The sequence below is a fragment of the Thermobia domestica genome, chromosome 13, assembly GCF_964235325.1.
Source record: "Thermobia domestica chromosome 13, izTheDome1.hap1.1, whole genome shotgun sequence".
NCBI classification, from domain to species: Eukaryota; Metazoa; Arthropoda; class Insecta; order Zygentoma; family Lepismatidae; genus Thermobia; species Thermobia domestica.
This window is the reverse complement of record NC_137466.1, coordinates 202,480,516-202,494,454: the sequence shown is the minus strand read 5'-3', so window position 1 is coordinate 202,494,454 and position 13,939 is coordinate 202,480,516. Positions and strand designations below refer to the sequence as shown.

Sequence of the window (13,939 nt, the reverse complement as noted above, 5' to 3'; positions counted from 1 at the left end):
GGGGGACGGCCCCCCTAAAATTTTTACGGAAAGATTGCAAATGAACTATCATATAGTGATGAAATATATATTTGTATGGGCCCTCCCTAACTTCTACCGTCCCCCTACATTTTTGAGCTGGCTACCAGCCTGGACCGTCATCGGTCTGTCTATTATATCTCTCTATTTCTCTCTCTCTCTCTCTCTCTCTCTCTCTCTCTCTCACACACACACACACACACACACACACAAAGAAAACAAATTTGGTAAAACCAGTTTAAGCACAGGAAAACCCGAGTTTTCAATAGAAACAGGATGCTTGTCGAGGAGAGGAGCTCAAGAAGGGTCCATGGTCCATGAAATGGTCTGCAGAGCAATCCCAATCGGTGCTAAACAATTATGGAAGGCACACTACCTAGGGCATATTGAAAGGAAGTCACTTACACACAATCCAAAAATGCATGTTTCATTAATGTTCAATGGGTGAACAGAGTATTCTATGAAGGGTGAAATTCCCAGACATACCATAAATCAAATTTTTTGAGATATGCTTTATGATTGGTCCGAAGTAGGCAAACGATAAAGTCTTGATAGCAGTGAACATGGAATCCTTTGGCGCGGTGTCGGAAATGTTAAGGATCGTAAACAGCACGGTCTCTCGTACTCGGGAAAAAGCATGCTGCGATGTTTTCTTTCGCTCTTATAAGTGAAGAAAACGTGAAGTATACCGTAACGAAATACATCGCATCACATTTTATTCCGAACACACACACACACAAATGGAGCTACTTGTTCCTAACACTTTCGACTTCCCTCGGAAGCACTGAATGTTGATTGTTATCAAGGCTTACCTCCTGCCTACTTTGCACCCTCCTTGAAATCAGGGTATATCTGGAAACACTATTGAGAGATAGTTGAGAATTATACGCTGTACAGAATACCCTGCACACCCATTGCAAATTGATGGAATATACAGTTTTGGATTGTGTATGTGTGGCTTCCTTTACGCTGATAAGGACCATCATCCACAGTTTCTGGAATTCAAATAGGTCCTCTTGAAATTTCGCTTTTTCGCGATTTTGGACAGCCCTAGCTCTGAAACTATGCACTTTTCGCAATAAGTCCATATGAACTTTTTCTCCTATTTTGATGTGAGGAATCACATCTTACATTTAGTCGATGTAGTTCATTAACACCCTATATATATATATATATATATATATATATATATATATATATATATATATATATATATATATATATATATATATATATATATTACTAGGAACGAGCTTATCGTCAAGATACTATAATGCAAATGATATTCCGCGAGTAATTTTAGCGACTTTCCACGCAAGATTGGAGTTATTTTATTTCCCATTTAGCGACTGTTTGTGTCAAATTTTTGGCAACACGGATAACTACACACTGGACCTTATGCAGAGTCGTTTTGACATATGATTAGCGTCGTACTGAAGACCTGACTACTGCCTGAAGTCAAAAGTTCTTGGACACCTGCATAAGTTTGAAAATCGACGGGAAAAGTAAAAAGTGATGATGGGAACAGAGGTTTGATGAGGGGCCGCAACTTTTGGAGTGTATGTCATTCATGGCCGCCATCTTGAAATCCGCCATTTTGGATTCAAGTCTTTTTTTAAATGAGAAGGGGATTGTATGACACATCAAATAAGACTAGCTTGAGCTCAGGAATTTAGTGGTGTAATTTTTTTTTCTATCTTGTACAGTTTAGAAGTTATTAATGTTCAAAGGTGGGAAACTACCTTGATACTGACCCAGTTCTCTCTTTGTTCCAGGTGATCTAAAATGGGTCTGACACGTGAACAGAAGATCGAAATCATCCTTATATCAGGGAAACGCAGCTACCGAACAATAGCAACTGACTACAACAGACGGCACACAGACAGAGAACCGGTATCGCACAGCACAGTGGCTCACGTAATCACCAAGTTCCGGGAAACGGGCTCTATTCAAGATAGGGCACGTAGTGGGCGACCAAAGACTGCCACCAATGAAGAAACTGCAACGGCGGTTGTTGCGTCGTTTGTGTAAAGTCCTAAACGAAGTACCCGTCGTGTGTCCCTAGCATGTGCAATAAACCAATCCTCCGTTGTCCGGATATTGCACGCCAATCAGTGGCATCCTTACAAGCTGCACATGCAACATAAACTGAACGAGGATGACCCTGATCGCCGGTTGGAGTTCTGCATGTGGCTACTGAACAACACAAACTGGATCCTGCGTTTGCCAAGGGTATACTGTTCAGCGACGAGGCGTATCTCACTTTGAACGGGCAGGTTAATCGACATAATTGTCGATACTGGTGTGACGCAAATCCGAACTGGGTTGACCCGAGTCGAGAACATAGTCCAGCGAAGGTGATGGTGTGGTGTGGTAGAGACCTGCACGGGCCGAATTTTTCGGCCCGAGCCCAATCCAGCCCGAACGTACTTAGGCCCGGCCCAGCCCGGGACCGAAAAGTTTTCGAGATTTTCGGCCCGAACCCGGCCCGCCCCGATAAGTTTTTCAAAATTCTTGGCCCAAGCCCGGCCCGGGCCCGATAAAGGTTAAAAGTTTTTGGCCCGACTCCGGCCCGATAAATTTTTAAAAAGATTAGCTCGAGCCCAAATCTTTCTCAAAATTTAGTACTAAATTTGACCTAACCCTCAGAAACTTTTTCTAACTCAGTTCACAACCTGACGCTTGCCTCCCGAATGGTACCATTGCCTCCTAGAACTCTGCCTGTCATCGAGAGAACAAAAACTTCATTCCCTGTAACAAAAATCTAACTTAATTGATTTTTAGCATTTAGTTTTAGCGACAGGCAAAACATTCCCAGCCCTTCTTTTTATATTTTGAGTTCAGTGAAGGTCAAGGTCAGAGCTCAATTTACTGCATAATGCCTGCAATCCTCTATAGTGAAAGTGGAGTCGCTAAGCAACACAAACTGTAAATAGCTATTGCATTCTTTGTAATATTTTTCACGGACAAACTTCTTCAACGTTTGGCTTTATTCCAATTATCATTTAACGAAAGTCAATAATTATTAAAGAATTGCAATTGATCGGCCCCAGCCTGGCCCGACCTGAAGAGAAATCAGTGTCGGCCAGCCCAAGCCCGGCCCGGCCCAAAGAAATAATAGAGTCGGCCCGCCTAAGCCCGGCCCGTGCAGGTCTCTATGGTGTGGCATATGGGACACCCGCATTATTGGGCCATTTTTCATTTACAACACCTTAACTGCACCACAGTATCTGATGCTGCTGCAGAACCTTGTGTTCCCTGCCACACTGAACGCTGACTGAATTTTCCCATCTTATTTTCAGCACGATGGAGCCCCTTTACACTATGGACTTGGTGTCCGTGAATGGTTGGATGAACAACTGTCAGGGAAGTAGATTGGTCGTCGTGGTCCCGTGGAGTGGCCGCCCAGATTCCCTGGCTTAACGCCCCTTGATTTTTATCTATGGGGGCATCTTAAGCAGATAGTGTATGCTGAGACAATCCGTGATTTGAGACACCTGCACGAACACATCCAACAACCCTGTGACCAAATTTCAGGAGACATTCTCCTCCATGTGCAGTCAAAGTGGTTGCGGCGTCTACAGTTGTGCATTGCACGGGATGGACAACACGTAGAACATGTGTTATAGCATTCAATATCAAGGTAATTTCCAACCTTTGAACATTAATAACTTCTAAACTCTACAAGATAGAAAAAAAATTACACCACTAAATTTCTGAGCTCAAGCTAGTGTTTTTTGATGTGTCATACACCCCCTTCCCATTTAAAAAATGACTTGAATCCAAAATGGCGGATTTCAAGATGGCGGCCATGAATGACATACACTCCAAAAATTGCGACCCCTCATCAAACCTCTGTTCCCATCATCACTTTTTACTTTTCCCGTCGATTTTCAAACTTATGCAGGTGTCCAAGGACTTTTGACTCACCCTTAATGTTAGTCGAACTCTTTAGTACGGTACTAATCACACGTTAGAACGACTCTGCTTAAGGCTCAATATATCTCTCGTACAAATCCAACCCAACTCATCTAATCAAGATCAATTAGCATTGTAGTAGACCTTGACCTGCTATAGGAGTGTAAATGTGTAAATTATTATGTTGTGCAATTGGACTAGGCGTCCATCCGGAAATTTTTGTTGGAAGAGCTCAAAGCTTGAAGAGCGGTCCAAATACTTCTTTCTTTCATTCATTCGCTCATCCGCGTAACTCTCAGCCTGTGCTTTGAGTATTCAAAACCGGCGAGATATCATATTGTGAATGTATTTTTATTTTTATTTTTTTTTTCGTATCTTTTATTTCTTAAGCAAATGAAAAGGGAGAGGAAAAAGCAGAAGGAAGGGAAGGTCTTGGGCAACCACAGTTAAGGGATTGATAAACAAAACAAAACAAACGAAAAACAAAACAACTAAAACGTAATGATGCCTTGACTTTAGTTTTAGGATGTTACTATGTACTATGTTGTATTATGTGTGTTTTGTATCTTGTTATTCTATGTGTGTTTATGTGGTTTTACCTGTGGTCATCTTCTTTTCTTCTTCCTTCATTTTCCACTCTGTATGACTATTAGGTTTCTCTCCGTTTGTTTTCCTATTTGTTGTTTCACCTCATTTACTTAATCACTTCATTCACTTGGTTATTCACCTGTAGTCACTAACCCTAACACTTATGTACTAATACTGTCATATTCACTAACATTAGCACTTTTTCATATTTCTCTCTTGTGTATTATTTCTATTCCATATTTCATTTCATCCACATATATAATCTATATAATTTATGTCTATATAATCTATATAATCTATCTATATAATTTAAATCCCATGCAACACTTCACTTATCCCATGCACCATTAATTTTCTGTAATCTTATTAGGGTTTGTTCCTTGAGTGTTCTATATGGTGGTTCTGATGGTTTGGGTCCGGGGCCCACTCGGAGCACTTAGTGTGGACCCTGATCCGTTGTATCCCATTCCATCATCGCCAGCCTTTCATGCACCCGATACTAGAACAATCCTTCTACCATTTACCCCTGCGTATTAGTGTATACACTTCTCTCATGGTGCAGAGTCACTTTTGTACCATCTAATTATTCCAAATTATAGTTTTACTACTAATGTTTTCTCCTATATATTCTATTGTTCCTTTTCCTTGCTCTACGCTACATTACTACAACTATTTGACTACATAATTCCTTCCCTTCCACCAGTCAACCGGACCACACACACCGGTCCAAGTACTACAAGATATTATCTGTATTACTTCCAGGCATACTTTCGGCGGACAAAGGACAGTGCCGGAATGGCCACGTTGGCTACTTGGCAATCGCCAAGGGGCCCCGCAGAGATCACGAGACGCAGGACCTGTAGGTCTTGGTTAGGGATGCGCACGAGACGAGTCGAGACAGAATTTTCCTGACAAAATTCGAGTCGAGTCACAGCTCTTCCAATAGAGAAAGATACATTTTTCGAGTCGAGACATCACTTTTACAGCACATTTTCGAGACGAGACAGCCTCAAATCTTGTCTCGTGCGCATCCCTAACCTTGGTCGAATTTTCGCGATCGCAAATGCTTTCCTACAAAAAATGTTGCGGAAACCAAAGTTCTTCTTTCCGAAAGAAGTCTTCCCGGCCCCCTTGCTCATTTCAGTACGGCCCCGTGAGCCAGTAAAACTTCGTACTTAGCGAAGGCCCCTCTGGTCCGTAACGGCCCCTTACGATTATTCGCTTTCACCTCTTGTCTCAGTTGTATTGTTACTTTTTTTTTTTTTTAATGTTTTGTACTTCATATTTATTCAATACAGAATATGTAATTTTGTCACTTAGCATGTTGTGCAACTGGCATGTTAAGTTTAACGTCAGTTGAAAAACATGTTAAGTGACAAAATCACTATATAGGGGGGGGGCTTTAGGGACCCGAGCCAAGGGCCCTCAACTTGGCCAGTCCAACACTGACAAAGCCCTCTCCCGAGCTTAGAGAAATTAAACGACTGTTGCAAACGAATCAAAATAGCCTTTGGCGTGGGAGACCCGGGTTCGACTCCCGGCGGGAGCTCATGTGGTTCGGATTTCACGTTAATCAGTAGGTCCACGTCTCATATAGCCTCGCTGCTGAAAGGGACGCTAAACTAAAATCAACTCAACTCAACGAATCAAAATAGTGACCCAATGTAGCCCTCTCACATTTTGATATTGCCTCCAGGATAAAATTTTCTGGAAGAAAACCTGGACACTGTGTCTATAAACCGGCAGGGATGTAATGGGGCGTATACGAGAGTATACGGTGTATATCTACCTGAATTTTTTATAACTCAGCGTATACTAACCTTAAATTTACGAAAGAGTGAGCGCACATTGGGTGCGTATACGCCAAGTAGTCTTGCGCATACGCTATACTGTTTTAAACGATCGAGCGTATACCCACCAAACGTTCTAGCATTACACCACTGTAAACCGGTGCTATTCTGAACCCGAAAAGACGCTAAACAATTGCTAGATATTGTCATCAGGGAAGAAAAATTATAGAAAATAAAGCTTACAGACAGTGGCGGCTAATGTTAGTATTGCAGCGTTGCGCAACGACCAATGTATTTCAAGAAAAAAAATATTATTAGCAATAGTAGTAAAGAACAAAAAAAAATACTTTCTAATACTCCCATATATACTTTAAATAACACACACACACACACACACACACACACACACACACATATATATATATATATATATATATATATATATATATATATATATATATATATATATATATATATATATATATTACTTCTGTAACTGTCCGTTTCGTTAATCCGTTTTAAAAAGCGAAAAATAATCCGTCACAGTGTCTCTAATTTGTATTGTGTTGCAGCGAGCATACAACGACCAGATTCCTTCAGCGCGGGAATTGGAGCGAATGTTAAGTCTCCTTTCCCCTCTCTCAGAAGTTAAAGGGTCTGGTCGTTGCAGTGCTTCTGCAACACAGCACGGTTTCCAGTGAAGGAGAAAGTTTTTCGCGCTAAATAAGCTTTCTGAAGTTTATTTCACTAGCAATTAACAAATGGAATTTGTTTTTATGCATTCATATTGTTAAATTACAGTACTTATACTGAAGCAAATCAATATAATGACAATTAAAAAAAAGTCACAGCAGAATTACAAAATAAGAAAGAAAATATGTAGTAGAACAGAAATCAAATGAAAGTAGATCCGCATTTACAAGTTAATTCTTAGCTTATATAGATAATGAAGGTTTCTTCTACAGTAATTTGTGAACCAAATATTAATAAGTCAATATGCAGAATCCCCCCCCCCTCTGTGGATAGTATTTTAGTATATACATATTTTTTTTTATAAAATAAGTATGTTTTATACTCTTGATAAAACTATATGGTGAGGAACGCCACATTGAATTTGGGACTAGTTAGCAATTCTCAGAGGCGTAGCCACGAGGGAGTCCACCGGGTCCGGACCGCCCCAAAATTTCGAAACTTGACTAACATTTGTAGACTTTCCTAACGAACTATAGTTGTTTAACAGAGAAATGATTGATGTACGCTAAATATTTTATTTTACGCATCATCATGTACTCTTTCTTTTCTTATGGAAATAATCGTTCTATCATTTCTTCTAAAAATATAGGTGACAGTAATTAAGAATTACTTATCTTTTCGGGTGCAGTATAAGACAAGTTCGTTATTACGTAGACGTATTGGACCTTCCTCAAATACTTTAGACCCCTCCCATCTAACGTGTTGTTCCTATATCTGGCAGGTTTCAAGATTGTTTTCTAGAACATATGACATTGATAAACATTGTTTCGCCTCATGTGGAAGTATATTATGTTCATCGTACATTGCGTAACAACCAAGACGGATGATTTGGAATGTAGTTTTTCTTCTTTTACGCACATGTGTGTATGTGTGTGTGTTGATGTATGAATAGGGTTGCCAACTCTGTAAAAAAAAAAAAAAGACACTTCCTCAAAATTCTCTATGATATAGGTCTCAGCGTGAAGTATCTCTGTTCGGACCTATCCATGGAAAGGAAATGTACTATCGTGAACAAAAGTGCATTAACACAAATATTCTATATGTCCTTAGAACATTTACTAATAAGCTTAATAGATACATTGTGAGAAACTGAAATTGATCAATCGGCATTGGTCAATTTATTGTATTTACCACAAATTACCATTTCTTTAAAATTATCGAAACAGATGAACAAAAGTATAATAATCTTTACGTGACAATTTTGGATTTGGAAAATGAAATTCACTCTTTAAACATATAATCTCGACTTCAACTATAGGAAATTGCTTTAAGAAGTCCTTTTTCATTCTTAATAAACGTATAAAATTCCTTGAAAGTAAATTTCAAATTTTCCCTGACACAGTCCCTGTCATATCTCTAAAATTTTCTAAACAGGTGAACAAAATATATTAATCGTTGATAGATTGTGAAAGGTAACACTTTTGAGTTTACAGAATGACAGCTACTTTTCAAAATCTATACTTCGAACTAGATACAAATTATAAAAAAACTATTATAAAGGGGCTGGTGAAAAGTTTGTACCCGTGACCGGCTTTAATTAAAATAACAGCAAGTTTTCCAGCCAGGCCAATGAAAAGCCGGCCAGTTAACAGCCCTATGTATGAATATGTGACATTCGCAATTCATATACCAGTATCTCTTTTGTATCAGCTATTTTGGTTATTAGTTATTAGATTTAATTTTATTGTGTGCGCTTTAATTCTGTACATAACCTACAAATTCTGAATGAATTGCATACCATGACTTCTGAAAAATGACTTACAAAAAAAAAAAAATGTCCAGCTTTCAACTGAGGAAAAACTTACTATTAAGACTTAGACAAAACAATCAGAGCAATTCAGGAGTGTTAAAACAAACAAACAAACAAACAAAAAAAAAAAAAACAAGGTTTAAATTTACAGGACATCTTATGGCAGTAATGTTGTATGCACTAGACACACTTCCACAATTTATTTTAAATTTTCCTAGATAAATTGTGAATCAAGCGTGTTCAATGTACATTTTTTATAACATTAATCTCTGCTATGAACTCTCTTCAGTCTACAATGAAGAGGAATTCGGATCACTGTCAGGGACTGAGTTTACTAGAATGAATTGTTCACAATAATCTAGAAAAAATATTTAGTGAATCTACAAAGTTTCTGAAATTAATATTAATTGTACCTATGGCGTCAGTAAAAGAAGAAGTTTTTTTTTCACATAAAAAAAAGAATTGACATTTTCAAGAAATTGAGTGTCCCAAGAAAGGTTATCACCATTGGTTATGCTTCCATCGAAAAAGACCTGACAATAAGAATACTAGAGTTCAATCAGCATGTATTAGGCAGATTTGTTCCAATCAAAGAGAGAAGAATGAACTTACTGATTAATCGGATTAAATGTTCTGCATTTTTTATTTTTTAAAAACAGAATGTTATTTAATTTAACATGTCACATAGCATTTGCATCTAAATTTATGCTGATTAGTAATGAGTCCACTTTATATCTTCTGTCTCTTATCGCTCGTACTGCAACACCCGAAACCACAATCCACTGGCCGCCACTGCTTACAGATGAAGTGTAAGATCACATCTTTAAGCTACAGAAATCATTTCTCTGGTAAAAAAAAAATAAAAAAAAATAGTTTTATTTATAAAGTGTAAAAATGTATGTCGAGTTACGAAGGTTCGGGGGGCCAAATGGACTCTCCTCGTGAGTGCTCTCTTGATAGGGACCAAATTTGGCAAGGCAGTAGATAATGATCTACCATATTTTCGTGCAGGCTTCTGTTTCCTGAATTATGCACAAAGTTCTACATCAATTCATTGTAATAATCAAGTTCGAAAGAAATCTATATTATGAAATTGAAAGTGACTATGTTACTATGTTTGTGACTCTTAATCTCTTGAACCACCCGACCGATCTCAATCGAATTTTCAACGTATAGATCTATGCAGTGGCGTAGCACACTTTTGCGCCCCCCCGCAAAGTATAGAGAAGGGGCCCTAGTTGTTAAGCCGATAGAAGTAAGATTGAAGTTCTACTTCTTTAGCAAGACTTCGGGGCCCCCGCACTGCTGGGGTAGCGGGGGCAGCTTTTACGCCACTGGATCTATGAGGTTCGGACTTGGGATGGTTTTTATCATATTACTTTGACTGTGCAACTTAAGGGATGGTAGGTGGAGAGATATTCAAAAGTGATCGAAAATGACCGACATTAGTGTCGAGTTTATAATTTTCCGTCGCTGAGATGAACAGTGACATTTCCGATCCCGTTTAAATCCAAATTCAGCCTCGAAACTTCAGGAAGGGAATAGATATTCAAAAAATATCGAAAATGACCAATATTAGTTTCAAATCCATAGTTTTCGGGGTCGCTACAGTGACACTTCCCATCCCGTTTTACTCCAAATTCAGCACCACAATTTGAGGGCCGGGGGGGGGAGATATATATAAAAATGATCGAAAAAGACCAATATCAGTGTCGACTCCATAGTTGTCGGAGTCGTTGAGATGAATAGTGACACTTCTAATGCCATGATCTACGGAGAGATATATAAATAATAGAAGATGACCGATATTTGTGCCGAATCAATAGTTTTGGGGTCTTTGTTATGAACAGTGACCCTTCCGATGCCGTTTAAATCTAAATTCAGCCACGCAATAAGAGGGAGGATGAGGGGAAAGAAATACAACATGATGGAAAATGAAATATATCAGAGAGCGCTTTAGTAATTGTAAAAAGTGACTAACTAATGGAACATATTACTTTTTTAAAATTTAACCCAGCGAAGCGAGTACAGATCAGACTTGGACAGAAGAATACATACAAAAAATAATAAAACTTTTTTTTTTTTTTTTTTTTGTAGTACTCATTTGTTCATAGAGTAGCAGAAGACTTGCCAACATTGACAATACCAGCTGCAAGTTTTACAACACAAAATCGTGGAAGTTGCTAGCATAAAAGTCAAGGAAACAGAAATATTTAGGAAAGTATTTGAGGGAGATATCTCTTAGTTATTTGTGAACTGTGCAAAACCATGCTGTGAGAATTTAGTTTTACAGGAATATATATAATGTTTGTACATAGAATCGAATTAGTGTTGTTGATTGTAATCAACGCAGTTTGGTACACCAGTGCAGAGGTGACACAAGGATGTGCATTTTACAATAAAACAAATGTACTTGACAAACAGAAGGAAGAACTACTGAAGAGGCTTAAACCTTTGTTTGGGAAAAGGTAAATTGACAACATACTTTCAAAGATCAATTGCGTTAATATCATTTTCACCAGTTCATTGTATATGCAGTGCGTATTCAAGCCTAAATTGTTCGGAAATAGAATTCATTTTTAAAAGATACATATTAGAATATAAGATTAGATCCACATACTTGAACCGCAACCAATTTATTGGAAATGCAGTAAATAATTTCTACATTGTTATGAGATGTCTAGCTAAAACAGTATTTTCCATGATTTCTTGCTGAAAATGATAATACATTGTGCACAATTTTTTGTTGCATGCCAAAATAGTTGCGCTCAGATTAATAATATGATGCAAACTGATATGTTATAAAACTATTATTCATTCGAGGAACTCACTAACTTGGTCTAGGTAGTTACTACAAGCTAGACTTGGGCTTAAGTGTAGAGGTGCCCCTCAAGTTTCAAACTTACAAAAAGCATTTAAAACATTAAAAGTTGTTAGGTTAGATTAGGTAATGTTACCTGGTAAGACTTAGTTATACTAGAACAGTGACTGGAACCGGTTCTAATAGAAGCGTGAATTATCACTTAAATTCAGTAATCTGTGGTTCTCATAAAATTGAATAAATTTACTTCATTATTCTGATATAATTCTGTAAAACTCAATGCGGAAATATCAATTCAACGCACCGATTCGTCATCCTATACGACTACCATGCTTCTGAATCATCGAAATCTTCCGAATTTTACAAATAGTATCCACTTCTATATATCTTTTCTCGTATTAAACATAACTTTACTGCGAAACTTACCCACCTAAACATAACATAAGAACTTCAGATCATCGTTTCTCCTATCAATTTTCTAACTTTTATGAAAAACGGAGGGGCATCTCTAAGCCACGTATTGTATCTACTCCGGTTCAGAGCACAGCAAAGTTAATAAGTCTGTAGGAAGGAGGCGCGAAGCGACGGTGAGTATGTGCAAAAAAGATTATTCCATCAACAGACACGCACCAACCTGTACTAGGTGCTCCTGCAAACAAGAATCTTGTGCCGATTTAGTGGTGAATTACCATTTCTTTCTTCGAACAGGATTGACCAATTTCAAGGTTGCGAGACATATACGAGTAGTTTTGACACTGTATTGTGTATCACTGATGTAAAGCAGGGTTGCCAGCGATGTGGAAATGTCAGGGAATTTTTATACTGATTATATGCATTTCTTTTTGGAGGAATAATTACCTCTTTTTGAGTGGATAAATGTTCTCTGTTTTACATTGGTTTGGAAGCAGTTCTCAGCGATGACTTGTGGATACCTTGTCTTTAGGTACCAGGCATAAGCTGAGGAAATTTGCTGCTCTGAAGTTATTTTTGCGAATTGTACGGTATTAACCTTTACAGTAAGTGGACACTTCATTCAGTTCGTGTAGTGAATTACCTTCAATGTACAAAGCTATATTTTCCGACAGCAATATTACTAAACAGTTTTCGTTTGGAAAAATCAAAGCATCATATGTTGTTGTATTTGGTTTAGCACCTTATATGAAAGTGAAATTGCTGGACATGCTAAAGATGGTACGATATTTTGTATACTGCTTTGATGAATCTTTAAATAATGTTATGCACAAAAAACAGGTGGGTTTGATAGGTTTTGGGATAAAAACTTGAAACAAGCATCAACCAGATACATTAATGCAATATTTCTTGGATACTCATCAGGATTTACCCACGAAATTTAAGGAAGGTTTGTGTGGGTTGGCATTATCAAAAATCATACAGATATCAATGGACAGTCCCAATGTGAATTGGAAATTTTTAGTGGAGCTGATTTGCGAGGTGGACTTCATGTCATTCACGGAGCATTTCATACTTGTTATCTACAAACTAAGAAGAATTGGAATAGGCTTCTGAAAGATTTGTACAAACTCTTCAAAGACATTCCTGCACGTCGAGTTGATTTTTCTACATGTACTGGAAAACAAATTTTTACTAAGAAGATTTGTCAGATTAGATGGACTGAAAATGCTATGGTTGCAAAGTGTGCAATTGATATATTTATTTTCTAATATTAAGAAATATATGAAACAGTGCAAAACCCTCTTAACGCTAGCTAAGTTAGCATTTTTTGTTTCCCTTGCAAAAGATATATATATAAAAGCAGACTCTGTTTTGAAATTACTTTGAGTGGATGTGAATCATGTGGGTTAGTTGGTGGTTTGTTCCAAGATCGACGTTGTTTTTGCTGCAAAGAAATTTTTAGAACATAGTAAAGTCAATGAGCGTTATAAACTGGAGTTTTTGCTTGAATGTAGAAACTTTGTCAGGAACAACTTCAAAAATTATTGAAAAAAAGAAAAAATGCCCATTAAAAAACAAAATAGTGCGAAATCTATCATGTCTTATTCCAAATAAATCGTACTAAGCAAAGTGTGAGCGAAGGGAAGATGTATAATGTTCTTGAGGGCAAGTTCATAACAAAAACATAATTGTAGCTGCCAAAGCGGATGATCTCGAATCATTTGATGTATAAGTAGATAGGTTTAGATGTCTTCTATTGCTTAATAATAGGATACACTTAATAATAGTGTATTTGTTGATTTGTGGGACATAATTAAAATGTTACTTGTCTTTCCTGTGGAAATACTTCCATTGAGAAAGGTTTCTCAGTTGAGGGGGTAGACTGCT

At 37.7% G+C, this 13,939-nt stretch overlaps 1 protein-coding gene across 1 annotated transcript in view; it reads left to right on the top strand.

The window, feature by feature from the left end:
* The first annotated feature begins 10,939 nt into the window (after positions 1 to 10,939).
* LOC145668955 (cation-dependent mannose-6-phosphate receptor-like) overlaps positions 10,940 to 13,939 on the top strand; it is a 51,687-nt gene continuing 48,687 nt past the window's right edge. Inside the window, exon 1 of the mRNA XM_081737246.1 lies at positions 10,940 to 11,285. Within this exon, the coding sequence (XP_081593372.1) occupies positions 11,122 to 11,285 (164 nt within the window). The 5' untranslated portion in view covers positions 10,940 to 11,121. The remainder of the gene's footprint in view (positions 11,286 to 13,939) is intronic.